The sequence below is a fragment of the Rissa tridactyla genome, chromosome W, assembly GCF_028500815.1.
Source record: "Rissa tridactyla isolate bRisTri1 chromosome W, bRisTri1.patW.cur.20221130, whole genome shotgun sequence".
In the NCBI taxonomy this organism is placed as follows: domain Eukaryota; kingdom Metazoa; phylum Chordata; class Aves; order Charadriiformes; family Laridae; genus Rissa; species Rissa tridactyla.
The window spans coordinates 25440989-25456615 of record NC_071496.1 but is presented as its reverse complement, the minus strand read 5'-3'; the positions used below and the strand labels follow the sequence as shown (position 1 = coordinate 25456615).

The window sequence follows — 15627 nt, the reverse complement described above, 5'->3', positions numbered from 1 at the left end:
ATTGTAAAGAACTTCTTCCTAATGTCTAATCTAAACCTACCCTGCTCTAGCTTAAAACCACTGCCCCTTGTCCTATGGCTACATGCCCTTGCAAACAGCCCCTCCCCAGCTTTGTTGTAGGCCCCCTTCAGGTACTGGAAGGCCGCTATAAGGTCTCCCCGGAGCCTTCTCTTCTCCAGGCTGAACCACCCCAACTCTCTCAGCCTGTCCTCATAGGAGAGGTGCTCCAGCCCTCTGATCATCTTTGTGTCCCTCCTCTGGACCCGCTCCAACAGGTCCATGTCCTTCTTGTGCTGAGGGCTCCAGAGCTGGACACAGTACTCCAGGTGGGGTCTCACGAGAGCAGAGTAGAGGGGGAGAATCACCTCTCTCGATCTGCTGGCCACGGTTCTTCTGATGAAACCCAGGATGCAATTGGCCTTCTGGGCTGCGAGTGCACATTGTTGGCTCATGTCCAGCTTTTAATCCACCAGTACCCCCAAGTCCTTTTCCTCAGGGTAAATGGATAATGGTCCCAGGATAATGCCATGGGACACTGCCAAGCGGATTCCTGAAGAGGCCAAAGTCTGCTCTCCTGAAGTCCAGGGTTGTGACCTTGCTTTTTACCCTCCTCCTCTCAGGACCCTGAACTCCACCAATGTCATGGTCACTGCAGCCAAGGCTGCTTTTGACCTTCACATCCCTCATGAGTCCCTCCTTGGTTTTGAGTATGAGCACCTCTCCTCATTGTTTCCTCTATAATTGGAGTCAGGAAGTTGTCGTCAATGCACTCCAGGAACCTCCTGTATTGCTTATGCCCCGTTGTGTTGTCCCTCCAGTAGATATCGGGGTAAGTGTCAAGAGTCTTCAGAAAAGATGTAGGTGGATAAGCGAAAGAAAAAGCTATGCTTACTGTATTTACGCTAAGTTTCTGTCAAAGGCTGTCTCTCCCTAATACACCTCACTTCTGTTTCCTTTCAGGCAAAATGGCAGCTCTGTTATCAAGACTGTTGTCTTCCTCTTGTATTGTGTATCTTAGCTTTTAAGCTAATTTCCCCTTTCCAGTTTTCTCAGGGTTCTAAATTGCTTTAATCTCTCATCCTGAAACTACTTTTATTCTTCCCTTAAGCAGGAGAAAGTCTGGCCATCCTCTTATTTAGATTACAAGTGTTTTCCCTTCCATAAGTACATAAATAACTATTAATTTAAGCCACCTCTCTTCCACTTGACTGTTTAGTTAACATCTCAGAGTTAAATACTCTCTTAAGTTCTTTTAGATATTCCACACGAAGAAGGTTTAATGTTTAATATAAAATTTACTTAGTTGAAGATATTTGATGTTACATGGGATTTTGGTTTAGCAGAGTGATACAGCAATATACTGAAATCACAATACAAGCATAATATAGCAACTGCAACAGACAGTTGAATCACAATACAAATGTGATTCCCATTACTGATCTCTCTGTGCTCACCGTCACAACACTGGGTGTCCCAAGTTGCCTGGAAGGAATACGTGTGTTGAAGTTAGCTCAAGCCCGTTGCTCTTTTCATAGTTCATTTTATTAGTTGTCCATTTTTTCTACTTTATGTTCCCCACATGGTAGTCTGACTAGCTCAGGAAGCCATTACTCTCTACTAATTATCTCAGGGAAGGCTGTTTATACAACCTGATGACCCACTGGTACAGCCCTATAGCTAAAACAAAGACTACCCTCCAGTCTCCCTTGTGCCAAGATAAGTTCAGCTTTCTTTACAATAATTGTCCTTACATTCCTTACATTCCTTACAATTCCTTGCATTCTTCCCTGAGCTCAGCATTCTTGCGGTGTTAGGTTTATGGTTGGACTTGACAGTTCTTTTGGGAGGTAATGGGGAAGAAAAAAAGTGGCCATCATAGGCAAAATAACCCCAAATGTTGCAGTGTTCCAGTGAGCCTTGATTTATGTCTGAATAGACTTTTTTTTTCTATAATGTCTTCTTGAGTTTGCTGGCCTGAAACTTGAAAGGTAATTACAAATTTCAGCTTCATCTGTAGCACCTGCTCATCTTGTAGGAAAGATATGACTACTGATCTCATGTTCTGTGTGACTTTCTCAAGCTTAAATAGTAACACACCTGAATGCTCTTATTTTCAGAGTACATACAGACCATAATGATGATGGAAGAATCAGTTCAACATGTTGTCATGACAGCCATTCAGGAGGTATGTTAGAGTGTCCATAGTGTGTAGAAATTAAGCCTTTCAATATTGCAAAGAAACATATTTTATTACACTGTGATGAAAAAGAGGCACAGAGTTTGCAATTTTAGAATAAACGTTTTCCTCTTTTGAGTTAGAAAAACAAATCAAGCAATCCTTCTTCATGTCAAAAAACTTTGGTTGCATGCCCCACTTCTCTAGAAGTTTAGATCTTCTCGACTGTGGTGGGTTGACCTTGGCTAGCCTCCAGGTGCCCACCGAGCCGCTCTATCACTCCCCCTCATCAATAGGACAGGGGGAGAAAATAAGATAGGGTCAAGATAAGGACAGGGAGATCACTTACCAATTACTGTCATGGGCAAAACAGTCTCAACTTCGGGAATTTAATTTAATGTATTGCAAATTAAAAAGAGAGTAGGGTAATGAGAAATAAGAACAAATCTAAAAACACCTTCCCCCCCACCCCTCCCTTCTTCCTAGGCTCAACTTCACTCCCGACTTCTCTTCCTCCTTCCCTCTGAGCAGCGCAGGGGGATGGGCAATAGGGGGTTGCAGTCAGGTCATAACACTCTGCTGCTGCTTCCTCCTCACTCTCTTCCCCTGCTCTAGTGTGGGATCCTACCCACACGATACAGTCCTTCCCGAACTTCTCCAACGTGGGTCCTTCCCACGGGCTGCAGTTCTTCAAGAGCTCCTCCAGCATGGGTCCGTTCCACGGGGCGCAGTCCTGCAAAAATGGACTGCTCCAGCATGGGTCCCCTGTGGGGTCACAGGTCTTGCCAGAAAACCTGCTCCTGCGTGGTCTCCCCTCCACAAGCCGCAGTTTCTGCCAGGAGCCTGTTCCAGCGTGGGTTCTCCATGGGGTCACAGCTTCAGGGCACATCCACCTGCTCCAGCTCCACTGTGGACCTCCATGGGCTGCAGGGGGATAACCTGCATCGCCATGGTCTTCACCACAGGGGAATCTCTGCTTTGGTGCCTGGAGCACCTCCTCCCCCTCCTTCTTCACTGACCTTGGTGTCTGCAGAGTTGTTTCACATATTCTCACTCCTCTCCCTCAGCTGCTGTTGCACATCATTTTTTACCCCTCCACTACCCCTCTTGAGGAATTTGTAGGCCGCGATGAGTTAAGAACCTTTTCCTAAACTTTTCCTAATGTCCAATCTGAACTTCCCCTGATGCAGCTTCAAACCATTTCCTCCTGTCCTGTCACTGGTCATCAGAGAGAGGAGATCAGCACCTCCCCCTCCACTGGCCCCTTTGAGGTAGTTGTAGACTGGGATGAGGTCACCCCTCAGCCTTCTCTTCTCCAAGCTGAACAAACCAAGTGACCTCAGCCACTCCCCGTAAGTCTTGCCCTCGAGACCTTTCACCATCTTGGTCGCCCCCCTCTGGACACACTCTAATAGTTTGATGTCCTTCTTATATTGAGGCGCCTAAACCTGCACACAGTACTTGAGGTGGGGCCATACCAGTGCAGTGTAGAGTGGGACGATCACCACCAGATCTCTTTCCACGGGGCTGCTCTCCAGCCTCTCGTCCCCCAGTTTGTACATATAACCAGGATTATCCCTTCCCAGGTAGAGAATCTGGCACTTGCTCTTGTTAAATTTCATATGGTTGGTGATTGCCAAGCTCTCCAGTCTATCCAGATCTCTCTGTAAGGCCTCTCTACCCTCGAGGGAGTCCACAGCTCCTCCTAGTTTAGTATCATCAGCAAAATTACTTAATGTACATTTGACTCCTGCTTCCAGATCGTTTATAAAAACATTGAAGAGCACTGGCCCTAAAATTCAGCCCTGGGGAACCCCACTGGTGACTGATCACCAGCGTGATGTAAGCCCATTTACTATAACTCTTTTCCTTCCTAGTCCTTCACTGGTAATCAAATTGCTTCTGAATGTGAGCAAGGAATGACGAATTACATGTTGAACAGTAGAGCAATTTCACTATTTCTGTTACATCTCAAAAAGATGTCACTAAAGAGATGTACTTGAGCCTTAGGGCTCTGCTACCTGTTATTTCTTTTACTCATGCTGCATTCTAACAGTCTTGGATCCTATTGGATGACTATGGAATCATTTCAAGGACTAAAATTGCAGAGCGAGAGTTCTTAAAATTAGGATTTTAAAAATAAATCCCCAAACTTCCTGCTAGATCAGCTTCTTTTTTTTTCTTTTAAGTCAGTGCTGTCAGGAACAGGCAAGTGCCAGATTTCCTGCATGAGTTTTGGGATATTTTTCCTATTTTACTTCTGGTTTCTGTTTATGGGTTTTTTTCAGGGAGCAAAAACTTTTATTTTTGAGTTATTTGTAACATATCTGTAATATATATATATTTAAAATTTCTTATGGTACTGCTTTCAACCTTAACTTCACCTTAAATGGTGTCAAGGTTACTTGGCTATCCATTCCAAGGAGATGATGTTTTGTATATATTGCGTCTACAGCTGCACTTGGTGTGTTATATGGGGAGCTAATAAAACTGGCTAGCAGTCAGAGCTCAGCCTCTTTGAGCTATTGCTCGCTGGAACCTTCAAATCTTATGTCTTTGTCTCTTGTTTTGAGCCTGCCCTGATAATTTGTTTTCTGGGGGTGGGGTGTTCTTTGGTCTTAAAATATTTCTAATATTTAAATTTATTTCTAACCATTTATCTCCTGTAGTTGATCAGTGGGTGAAGTTCCTAAAAGAAAACCTTTTTCCCCCCAATAAGCATGTCAGTCAATCTGGCGCTTTCTAAGAAAGTAATGACTTGATAATCATTTTTCCTCACTAAAACCATTACAAACCATTCTTTTAGTCAGATAGATTAGTCAGATTACAAAGAATTGTAATGTTTGTTTCAAAAATACTCAATCTAGAGTATAAATTTTTAATCTGCAAATTCCAGACAAATTGGGACCAGTAAGCTTGGTCCTCTTTCATTTCTTTATAATTAGTTGAGATACAGATGTTTCAAAACCAAAAATAAGAATGCGGGCTCTCAAAATGGGAAAAGATGAAAACAACTGCCAGAGAACAATTTGAGACCTATCTTGCCTGCCACATAATAGCTGCCACCAGTCTAATGCTGCTTCAATACAGTGCTCTGCAAAGAATAGTGTAGCTTTCATGATAGATAATGAATGTGCTTTTTCAGAAGAGAGAATGACTATGTAAGGTAATGTGTTTCATACTTTAGATATTATAAGTCCTGAATATGTCTTTCTGTAATTCTTTTTTTAATACACCTCATTAAAAAATGAAGTAAAAAATGTTACTATTGTCAGAAAAAAAAGCTTTCCTAAAGGTTAATATAAAGGTACCTTTAATATGCAAATAAATCTTATGTTTTTTCTAATCCAATGTAATCTAATTGCAGTTGATGAGTAAAGAGTCTCCAGTCTCTTTTGGAAATGATGCTTACATTGACCTTGAACGTCAGGTATCTAAGATGAGATGTTTCTTTTCCTATAATCACAAGAAATCAGTGCCTAATTGTTATGGTTTATTTTTAAGCAGTCTACCTTTTCTATTGTGGGAGAGTTTTGTGGAAAATTTGAATAATGGATGCAAAATAAAACTTGACTGTTTTTACAGTTATCTGTGTAGAAGTACATAAATTCTGGTAGATGGAATTAATTTTATGTCAACTGTCCCTTGTAAACTTAAAAAACGAAAGATTATGATCCTGTCTGTGAAAAGTAGTAGGCCCATCTAAAATTTATTATGCGTAATAAAATATATACATATGCATTAACTATGTGCATATTTTATCAGACCAATTTTCTTGTAGGTATTTCTTTATTTCCCTGACTACAGTCATACAGAAACTTGGAAGATATAAATCTTTTAATTATTGTATAGTCCCTTTAAGAGATGTAATTGAATGTTTCCACACTGCTTATAAGATTCAGTGTCTTTTTTCAGATGGGTGAGTTTCTCCATCACAATGTTGATTGTTTCCCCTGTTGTACAGTAAGAGTAGTTCCCAGTGACTAGGCAGGTTTTACCTTAACTGTTTATTCCTTGTATTCTACCTCCCAATTTTTCGTGTATTTGAAAAGTAGATAAAAAACTGAAATCGTGTATTCTTTGCATACATAAAGAAAAGTGGTGGTTGATGCTTTTCTTTTCAGTCTACAGAGACAATAGATTCTTCAGAGCTAAGCTGTTTGGTTTGGGGGGGCTCAGTTTACAGAATAAATGTGATAACTTCAATGTTTTGTTTCAAGACCAAATATTACCTTCAGCTATATTTACCTTTGTTAGACAAATTAAACAATGATTACAGTTGCTACTTTGTTTCATTGTGGAAGTAGAATTGCTTTTCTTTTTTCCCCAAACTTCAATATTACATAAATGTAAAACAAGATTTTACAATCATATAATTCATAATTTTGCTATATCATTTATAGAGATATATGATTATGAAACTAAAAATTATTGTTGTTTATGATAGCTGAAGAAAACTACAGAAGAATTAAATGAAGCCCTAGCAACAAAAGAAGAAATTGCCCAGAGATGTCATGAGTTAGATATGCAGGTAGGTCATCTTCAAATCAAGAAAAACGTATGTTAATTCTTGGACAGCTGAAGAAAGGGATTATTGTAGAAATCTACCTTTTAAATTTAAAAGAAAATCCTCAATTGCTGTATTTCTTTACCCATGTTAGCAGAGGAAAAAGTGCATGCCACTTGTATTGATTCAATTATGTCAGCATTAAGGTGATCGGTACTGACAAAGCTTTTTTGCATTCAAGCAAGAAATGAGCTGCATTGCTCAACTCACGAGCTACAGAAATCCTAGGAAGAGTTTTGCTGATATAATGATTTCAATAAAAAGTATGTGCATATGCATAAACTAAGCATAAACTAAGTTTTACTGTAAACTGAGCATATCTGATCTGAAAGGCATCAACAGACTAAACCTGGAACCCAGTAGAGCCATTTCAATCAATTCCTATTTTGGCGTATAATTTGACTTTTAGCCAAGCAGTAATGACCAGAATTAATGAAACCTTGTGCCTCATTGATTTGTGTTTAACGGTTGGTTGATTTTGTTGTGTAGGATGCAAATTCTGATCAAAACTTTCCTTTCTCTTGGGATATGTATATTCTTTCTTTTCCCCTCCTACCTGCATTTTGATTGTATAGTGTCTAATATGAGCTTATGCTTCAGATGTTCTTTTGTCACAGCACTTTGGCTTCTCTGCCCCACTGCCTGTTTTCACAAAGCTGGCAGAAATTTAATCATCTTTGGTACCTCTGTTCTTGTTTCAAGTCCGTTTGCAATTGGTCATTGGATTAAAAAATTTCTTGGAGAGGCATGACCATGAGAGACTTGAATATTCTGTGTGATTGTATAAACATTGTTTCCTTTGGAAAACAAGTTTAAAAACCTTACTATGGGGTGCTAGGGTGTGTGGGGGGGTTGGTGGTGCTTGAAAAGTAGGCAGACTTTAATACAGTGGCATAATCTTATTTGATAACTAAGATATTTTTCTTTAGATATTTCTGAGAAATAAAGGTAAATGCGCTGTTTTCTTAATGGTAAATCCTGTCCCTATGTACATTGGTTTGGTTACATCACATATCAAATGTAAAAGTATTAAAGTTACAATGTGTTCCTTTGAAATACAGTTTTGTGAACTTTGATGTTTCCAATTATGAGTTTTGTTAATGTTTTGCTGTGTGCACCAAAAAATTGCTCTTTATAGTTGACAGCTCCGTTATTCCAGTCTGTTCTTTTATTACAACAGGTTGCAGCACTTCAAGAGGAGAAGAGCATTTTACTTGCTGAGAACCAGATTCTGATGGAACGTTTGAATCAATCTGATTCTACAGAAGATCCCAACAGCCCTGCAGGTCGTAGGCACTTGCAGCTGCAGACCCAATTAGAGCACCTCCAAGAGGAAACATTCAGGTAAAAAAGCCACATGTGGATAAACTGTAGTTGGCAACCAGTATGATTTGTATGCTTTTGGTTCTCCTGGAATTTATGCTAAATTATTACAATGGGTGACATAAAAACCATATTAGCGAAGTTTCTGTTATGATCTACCTGTTTATAAGCTCAGACTTTGAAAAATGTGGATTTTTTTTTTAAAAATACTGAAATGCTCCATCCACTCCCTTTCCCCTCTCCTGGACGTTGTAGCATTTACTAGCTGAAAGTTTGATATGGAGTATACTACACACAGTATTTTTAATAGCAAAGTATTTCCTTTTATAATTTTGAAAATAAATTATTTGCTATTTGAATGATAAATACAGTCATTAAGGTACATGGAAGAAGAGTGTCTGCTCCTTTAAGGTTATCTGGTTGAGGACCTTTTCACTGCAAAAAAGGGATAATAAGAAAAGGAGGAAACCATAAGCAAGAACATACAGAGACACAAAACTAACCGAGAAATGATAAGCGAGGCAGCGACGAGAACCAAACCTGGTCAGTCACACCAAATGATAAGGGTGTGCGAGATGCTTGTTCTAGCAAAGTTATCTGATCGAGAAGCTCCTAAATTGGGATGATAAGAAAAGGAGAAGACAAAAACCCCAAACATACAGCTACACAGACCTGACAAAACAAACGTGGAGACAATGACAAGAAGCAAAGCACACCAGTCATACTAATTGATGTGCTATCAAGAAATTACAGGTGCCACTTCCAGGAAGACCAACCAGGGCTTTGCAATTGATAAGACTGTAAACCAGGGGAGATCCTGGACGCTGGACTGGGAGGGGTGAAGGAATCAATAGAACTATTTAAATCGATGAAGGAACGTGCGGGGGAAGGAACAAAGAGGGAGTTAGATAGAAAGGGGTATAAAATGGGGCTGGTCAGTACGCCCTGTGCCTGATCACTGCAGTCTGTTCTATCTTCTTAGTAAATCTTTTCTTAACAATCTCTCTATGTAATCTCACTCTCTATCCCGTGTGTATGTGTGCTGCAAGGACTAACTGCCAGCTATTGGTGAGACTGGTGAGAGTGGATTTGGGGCCAGCAACTGAAGTCAGACTGGGACTGTAGGCACCCCACGGCCTGTGGTGTCAGTTACTGGAGCGAGTGAGGGTTCTAGAGTCAGTAGTTGGAGGGGCCATAGCTCTCTGGATCTACAGACTTTGTGTTTGGAGTGTGAGCTACTGGGGGGACCAGCACAAGTGGATTTGGTGCCAGCTACTTGAGTCAGACCAAGGGTGTAGGTGCCCCGGTCAATGGTGTCAGCAACTGGAGAGAGTGGGAGTCTCGGTGCCAGCTACTGTAGCAGGTGGGGGTCTCACCCGTCATCCACTGGGGTGGGAACAATGTGTGTCCCAAAAAAACAGCTACTGGAAGGGACCAGTGCAATTGTGGGTATGTGTATGCATGTGTGTGAGGACTGCAAAGACTAGGTGCCAGCTACTGGGGAGACAAGCATGGGTGGATTTGCAACCAGCTACTGCAGTCAGACCGGGGGTGTGGTGCCCCTGGTCAATGGTGCCAGCAACTGGAGCAAGTGGGAGTCTCAGTGCCAGTTACTGGAGCAGGTAGGGGTCACCAGCCACTGGGGCTGGAACGATGTGTGTCCCAAAAACCAGCTACTGGGAGGGATATTGAGGTGCTGGAACGAGTGCAGAGGAGGGCAACGAAGCTGGTGAAGGGCCTGCAGAATAAATCTTATGAGGAGCGACTGAAGGAGCTGGGACTGTTTAGTTTGAGGAAGAGGAGGCTGAGGGGAGACCTCATCACTCTCTACAACTGCTTGAAAGGCCATTGTAGAGAGGTTGGTGCTGGTCTCTTCTCACAGGTAATTAGCGATAGAACAAGAGGGAATGGCTTCAAGCTGCAGCAGGGTAGGTTTAGGCTGGACATTAGGAAAAAATTCTTCACAGAAAGAGTGGTTAGACACTGGAATAGGCTGCCCAGGGAGGTGGTGGAGTCACCATCCCTGGATGTGTTTAAGAGTTGTTTAGATGTGGTGTTAAGGGATATGGTGTAGGGAAGACCTTTATAGAGTGGAGTTGATGGTTGGACTCGATGATCCCAAGGGTCTTTTCCAACCTAAATGATTCTATGATTCTATGATCGGTGTGAGTGAGGCGGGTGAGGGGTTCGGTGCAGGCAGATGGAATGGGACTGTAGGTCATAGCCCACGTGCCTGGTGCCAGCTGCTGGGGAGGGGCTGAGTGTCTGTATCTTCCCCAAACCTGATGTGTGTGGGAGTACGTGTGTGTATTCACTAGCAAACTTCAAGGTGGACTAGCTGGCAAATAGGAGACCCTGGGTTTTGGCAGAGGTATCAGGCGGGTGGAGGGTCCATGAATGTGCATGTGCTTGTGAATCTAGAATGTTGTGCATGTGCCTTCAATAGTGACCTTCCAGCCAAAGAGGAAGAAGGGGGCTTGGCTGCCTATAGTTATGGTTTATGAGAGTACTCTCTCTATATATAAAAGTGCTGTTGAAGGCAATGCCTTGTCTGCGGCAGTTTGTGTAGCTGGCTGTGTCAGTGTTCTGTGTTTTGGTGCGTGTCTCTGGGATACATGCTCAGCTTCACTACTGGTTAAACCTGCAAATGGGAAAGCAGCAGCTTAGTCCCTCAGCCTGGACAGAGGCCCCATGTCCTCCAGCACACCCAACTGAGCTACAGTGGCCAGGCAGGAGGAAATCCTGGGCTGGAGCTGCTGGAGGTGGTGGCCACTCTTTCCATCACTTAATACTCGAGTGACCTTTACTCCCCCTCTGTATTTTCTCTAACACATGGAAGTATTTTTCCACATTTAACTCCCTAGTCACCATCACTTTCAGCCTGCATAAGTCAACGCTGATGCTGAGAGAAGTGGGTCCCTTTCACCCTCACCTTCTCATTCTTGTTCCTCTAATTTCCCTCTCCTTTGATTGAAATTAGAATGTCTCCTGTGGTGGGTCAACCTTGGCCAGCTGTCAGATGCCCACCCAGCCGCTTTCTCACTCCCTTTCTTCAACAGGACAAGTGGAGAACATAAGATGAAAAAGCTCGTGGATCAAGATAAAGGGAGATCACTTATCACTTACCATCATGAGCAAAATAGATGCGACTTGGGGAAAATTAATTTCATGTTGCCAATTAAAATAGATTTGGATGGTGAGAAACAAAACCAAAAATTAAAATACCTTCCCTCCACACCCACTTTTTCCCAGACTCAACTTCATTCCTTCATTCCTGACTCCTATTACCTCCCCCAACACTCTGAGTGGTGCAAGGGGGATGGGGAACGGGGGGTTGTGGTCAGTCCATAACAGTTCCTATCTGCCGCTCCTTCCTCCTCATACTCTTCCCCTGCTCCACTGTGGGTCCTTCCTATGGGCTGCAGTCCTTCATGAACTGCTCCAGTGTGGGTTCTCCACAGGCCACAGTTCTTGTCAGGAGAAACTACTCCAGTATGGGCTCTCCACAGGCTGCAGTTCCTTCAGTAAATACCCACCTGCTTCCAGCATAGGGCCCTCCAAGGGCTGCAGTGTGGATATCTGCTCTACCATGGTCTCTTCCACGGGTTACAGGGGAATATCTGCTCTGGTGCCTGGAGCACATCCTCCTCCTTCTTCTCTTACCTTGGTGTTCACACTGTTGTTTCTCACACTTTCCCCCTCACTCCTCTCTGCCTCTGTGGCATTTTGCCCTTTCATAGAATAATAGAATGGTTTGGGTTGGAAGGGACCTTAAAGATCATCTAGTTCCAACCCCCCTGCCATGGTCAGGGACACCTTCTACTACACCAGGTTACTCAAAGCCCCATCCAACCTGGCCTTGAATGTGTCCAGGGAAGGGGCATCCACAGCTCCTCTGGGCAACCTGTTCTAGTGTCTCACCACTCTCACAGTAAAGAATATCTTCCTAGTATCTAATCTAAATCTCCCCTTTTTCAGTTTAAAACCATTACCCCTCATCCTATCGCTATGCTCCCTCATAAAGAGTCCCTCTCCACCTTTTCTGTAGGCCCCCTTTAAGTACTGGAAGGCCGCTATAAGGTCTCCCTGGAGCCTTCTCTTCTCCATGCTGAACAACCCCAACTCTATCAGCCTGTCCTCATAGGAGAGGTGCTCCAGCCCTCTGATCATCTTTGTGGCCCTCTTCTGGACCCTCTCCAACAGGTCCATGTCCTTCTTATGTTGGGGGCCCCAGAGCTGGATGCAGTACTCCAAGTGGGGTCTCACCGGAGCAGAGTAGAGGGGCAGAATCACCTCCCTCGACCTGCTGACTACGCTTCTTTTTATGCAGCCCAGGATGCGGTTGGCTTTCTGGGCTGTGAGTGCACATTGCCGGTTCGTGTTGAGCTTCTCATCCAGCAGCCCCCCAAAGTCCTTCTCCTCAGGGCTGCTCTCAAGCCATTCTCTGCCCAGCCTGTATTTGTGCATGGGATTGCCCCGACCCAGGTGCAGGACCTTGCACTTGGCCTTCTTGAACTTCATGAGGTTCCCACAGGCCCGCTTCTCAAGCCTGTCAAGGTCCCTTTCTTAAATACATTTTCACAAAGGCATCACCAGCTTCTCTAATTGGCTCAGCTTTGGCCTGTGGTGGGTCTGTTGGTGGAGCTGGCTGCAACCAGCTTTGTCTTGCACAGGGCAGCCCCTTACCTCTTCTCACAGAGACCACCCCTGACCCCCCCAGATGCTACCAAAACCTTGCCATGTGCACCCAATACTTCTCCCTACACTTTTGTTTTTTCCTCTTTCTGCCCTCTTTTCCTACATCCTTCTGTAATTCTGATGTCAACTTTCCTGTAACCTTTTATGTATGTGTTTTCCCATCCTTCTACTTTCTCTTGCCAAGCTTACTTCCTCTCTCTTAGTTCTTCTCACTTTGTGTTCACATATGACCCCCTCCCTTTTGTTTCTTGAAAAACAGTCTGTGCTTCTCCATCTTTCACTCCAAGTAATGCACTTTTTCCTTGTCTCTATATAGCTACACTGTAAAGAAATAGTAAATTCATGTTTCCCTAAATTGCCCTTATAACTCATCTTAGGATATTTTTCTTAATTATCTGGAACAATTCCTACCACAATCTGATTGTCACTTCCTGTTTGTACTAAACAGGTTTTTTCTCTCCCCCCCCCCCCCGCTTCAATTTCTGCACTGCCTGTAACGGTGGTCATTCCACCTTCCTCTATGCTCTTTACATCAAGGTTTTGGAGACTTTTTGAAACCTTTCTCATCTGTCCACTGGATCTCTGTCTTTCAGTGCTCCTTTATCTCCTTTCTCTGTATTCTCCCTGTGTGATTTCTAATGACAACTTGTCTGTCTTTTTATTCTTCCAGCTCTAGTAGACCAAACAGGTCTACTTGGTACAGCTTTGTTGATATGTAGTGTGGTGCAGCAGCTGTTTTCTCAGCCTTCTGTGTCCTTTGACTGTTCTAGTCTATCATTGAAACCTTTGTAATTTTTGGCTTAAGGCTCCCATTGGCCATTTCGTCTCCATTCTCCTTCAATTAACTGCTTGAATTAACTGGACTCCTTGAATTAACTGCTGCTATACCTCTTTCTTGACTGCATCCCCTTTTATGGGTATCTTTTTTTTTTTTATTTTAATTTTGGATCAAATTCACAATGGCACTTTGCACTCTGTGCTACCAAGTTGTCTTCTCCACTCATTCACCATGTTTTGTCAGTTTCTCTTGATTATTCCCTTCACTCGCTGCCAACTTCATGCAACTTTTCTTATATGTATTGATGAGAGTTTGTCATACCAGAGACTTTGTTCTATGCTCTTCACATGATAGTCAAAATACTTGGTTCTTCAGAGACACTGAACAGGCATAGCATCTAAAAATAAAAATTGAGAGCCACAGCATTCGGAACATCTGAAGATCAAGTCTGGCTGCCAACATTGATGACAGTATAAGGGAGTTGGACAGCTGAACAAAATCCTGGGATAAAGCCTAGGATAAAGTTTTCATGTTCAAACTTTCTGTGCCCCAAAAGGGGGTGTGTGTGAAAACTTCTGCAAGAACTTCCAATGGTATCATAGATAAATCTCAGAATTTTTTCTTTCCAGCACAATTGACACACTTATTTCCTTGTGATATTTCAAAGTAGAAACATTGTAATTGAATTGGAAGCATCAGAAAAGTGATCTGCTTCTATGTTTTTGAATAAGTGAGGCATTTGAGAGCAAAACTCTATTCTGTGTGGTTTTGTGCATTGGACTGTTGTTTCCTGTTCACTGTGCATCAGAAGGCTTTGTTTCTGGTGTTTCTAGAGAGGATGATGATCATAAAGAAAGGTAATAATGGCTTAAGGTGAGAATCATAGAATATCCTAAATTAGAAGGGACCCATGAGGATCATCGAGTCCAACTCCTGACTCCACCCAGGGCAACCTAAACATTAAACCATATATCTATCAGCGATGTCCAAATGCTTCTTGAACACCGACAGGCTTGGGGCCATGATCACTTTCCTGGAGAGCTTGTTCCAGTGCTTGACCACCGTCTCAGTGAAGAACTTTTTCCTAATATCTAATCTGAACTTCCCCTGATGCAGCTTAATGCCATTCCCTCATGTCCTATCACTGGACACCAGAGAAGAGATCAGCACCTCCCTCTCCACTCCCCCTCACAAGGAAGTTGTAGACAGCAATGATATCACCCCTCAGTCTCTTCTACTCTAAGCTGAACAAACCTAGTATCCTCAGCTGCTCCTCATAAGTCATGCCCTCTAGTCCTTACAACCATCTTTGGTGCCCTCCTTTGGATGCATTGTAATATTTTTAAATCCTTATGATATTGTGGAGCCCAAAACTTCACACAGTATTCAAGGTGAGGCTGCACCAATGCTGAGTATAGTGGGACAATCACTTCTTTCAACTAGTTAGCTATACCGTGCTTAATGCACCCCAAGATACAGTTGGCTCTTTCATCCACCAAGGCACATTGTTGATTCATATTGAGCTTGCCATCAACCAAAACCCCCAGATTCCATTCTGCAGGGCTGCATTCCAGCCTCTTGTTCTCCAATCTATACATACATCCAGGATTACACTGTCTCAGGTAGAGAATCTGGCATTTGTCCTTGTTAAATTTCATATGGTTGATGATTGCCCAGCACTCTAATCTATGAAGATCTCTCTGTAAGGCCTCTCTACCCTCAAGGCAATCAACAACTCCTCCTAATTTAGTATCATCAGCAAACTTACTTAATGTACATTCGACTCCTGCAACCAGATCATTTATAAAAGCATTAAAGAGCATTGGCCCTAAAATTCAGCCCTGGGGAACCCCACTGGTGACTGGCCGCCAGCCTGATGTAACCCCATTTACTATAACTCTTTGAGCCCAAGCTGTCAGCCAATTGTTCACCCATCGTGTTGTGTACATGTCTAGCTGTATGCTGGACATTTTGTCCAGAAGGATACTGTGAGAGACAGTATCAAAAGCTTTGCTAAAATAATTAAAAAATCCCCCACATCCACTGTTCACTAGGCAGGTAACCTTTTCATAAAAGGATATTAAG

At 42.9% G+C, this 15627-nt stretch overlaps 1 protein-coding gene across 1 annotated transcript in view; it reads left to right on the top strand.

Annotated features, from left to right (window-relative positions):
• LOC128901960 (protein Hook homolog 3-like) overlaps positions 1-15627 on the top strand; it is a 120611-nt gene that overhangs the window by 51194 nt on the left and 53790 nt on the right. The window contains exons 6-9 of the mRNA XM_054184165.1: positions 2118-2185; positions 5544-5606; positions 6624-6707; positions 7924-8087. Of these exons, the coding sequence (XP_054040140.1) occupies positions 2118-2185; positions 5544-5606; positions 6624-6707; positions 7924-8087 (379 nt within the window). The remainder of the gene's footprint in view (positions 1-2117; positions 2186-5543; positions 5607-6623; positions 6708-7923; positions 8088-15627) is intronic.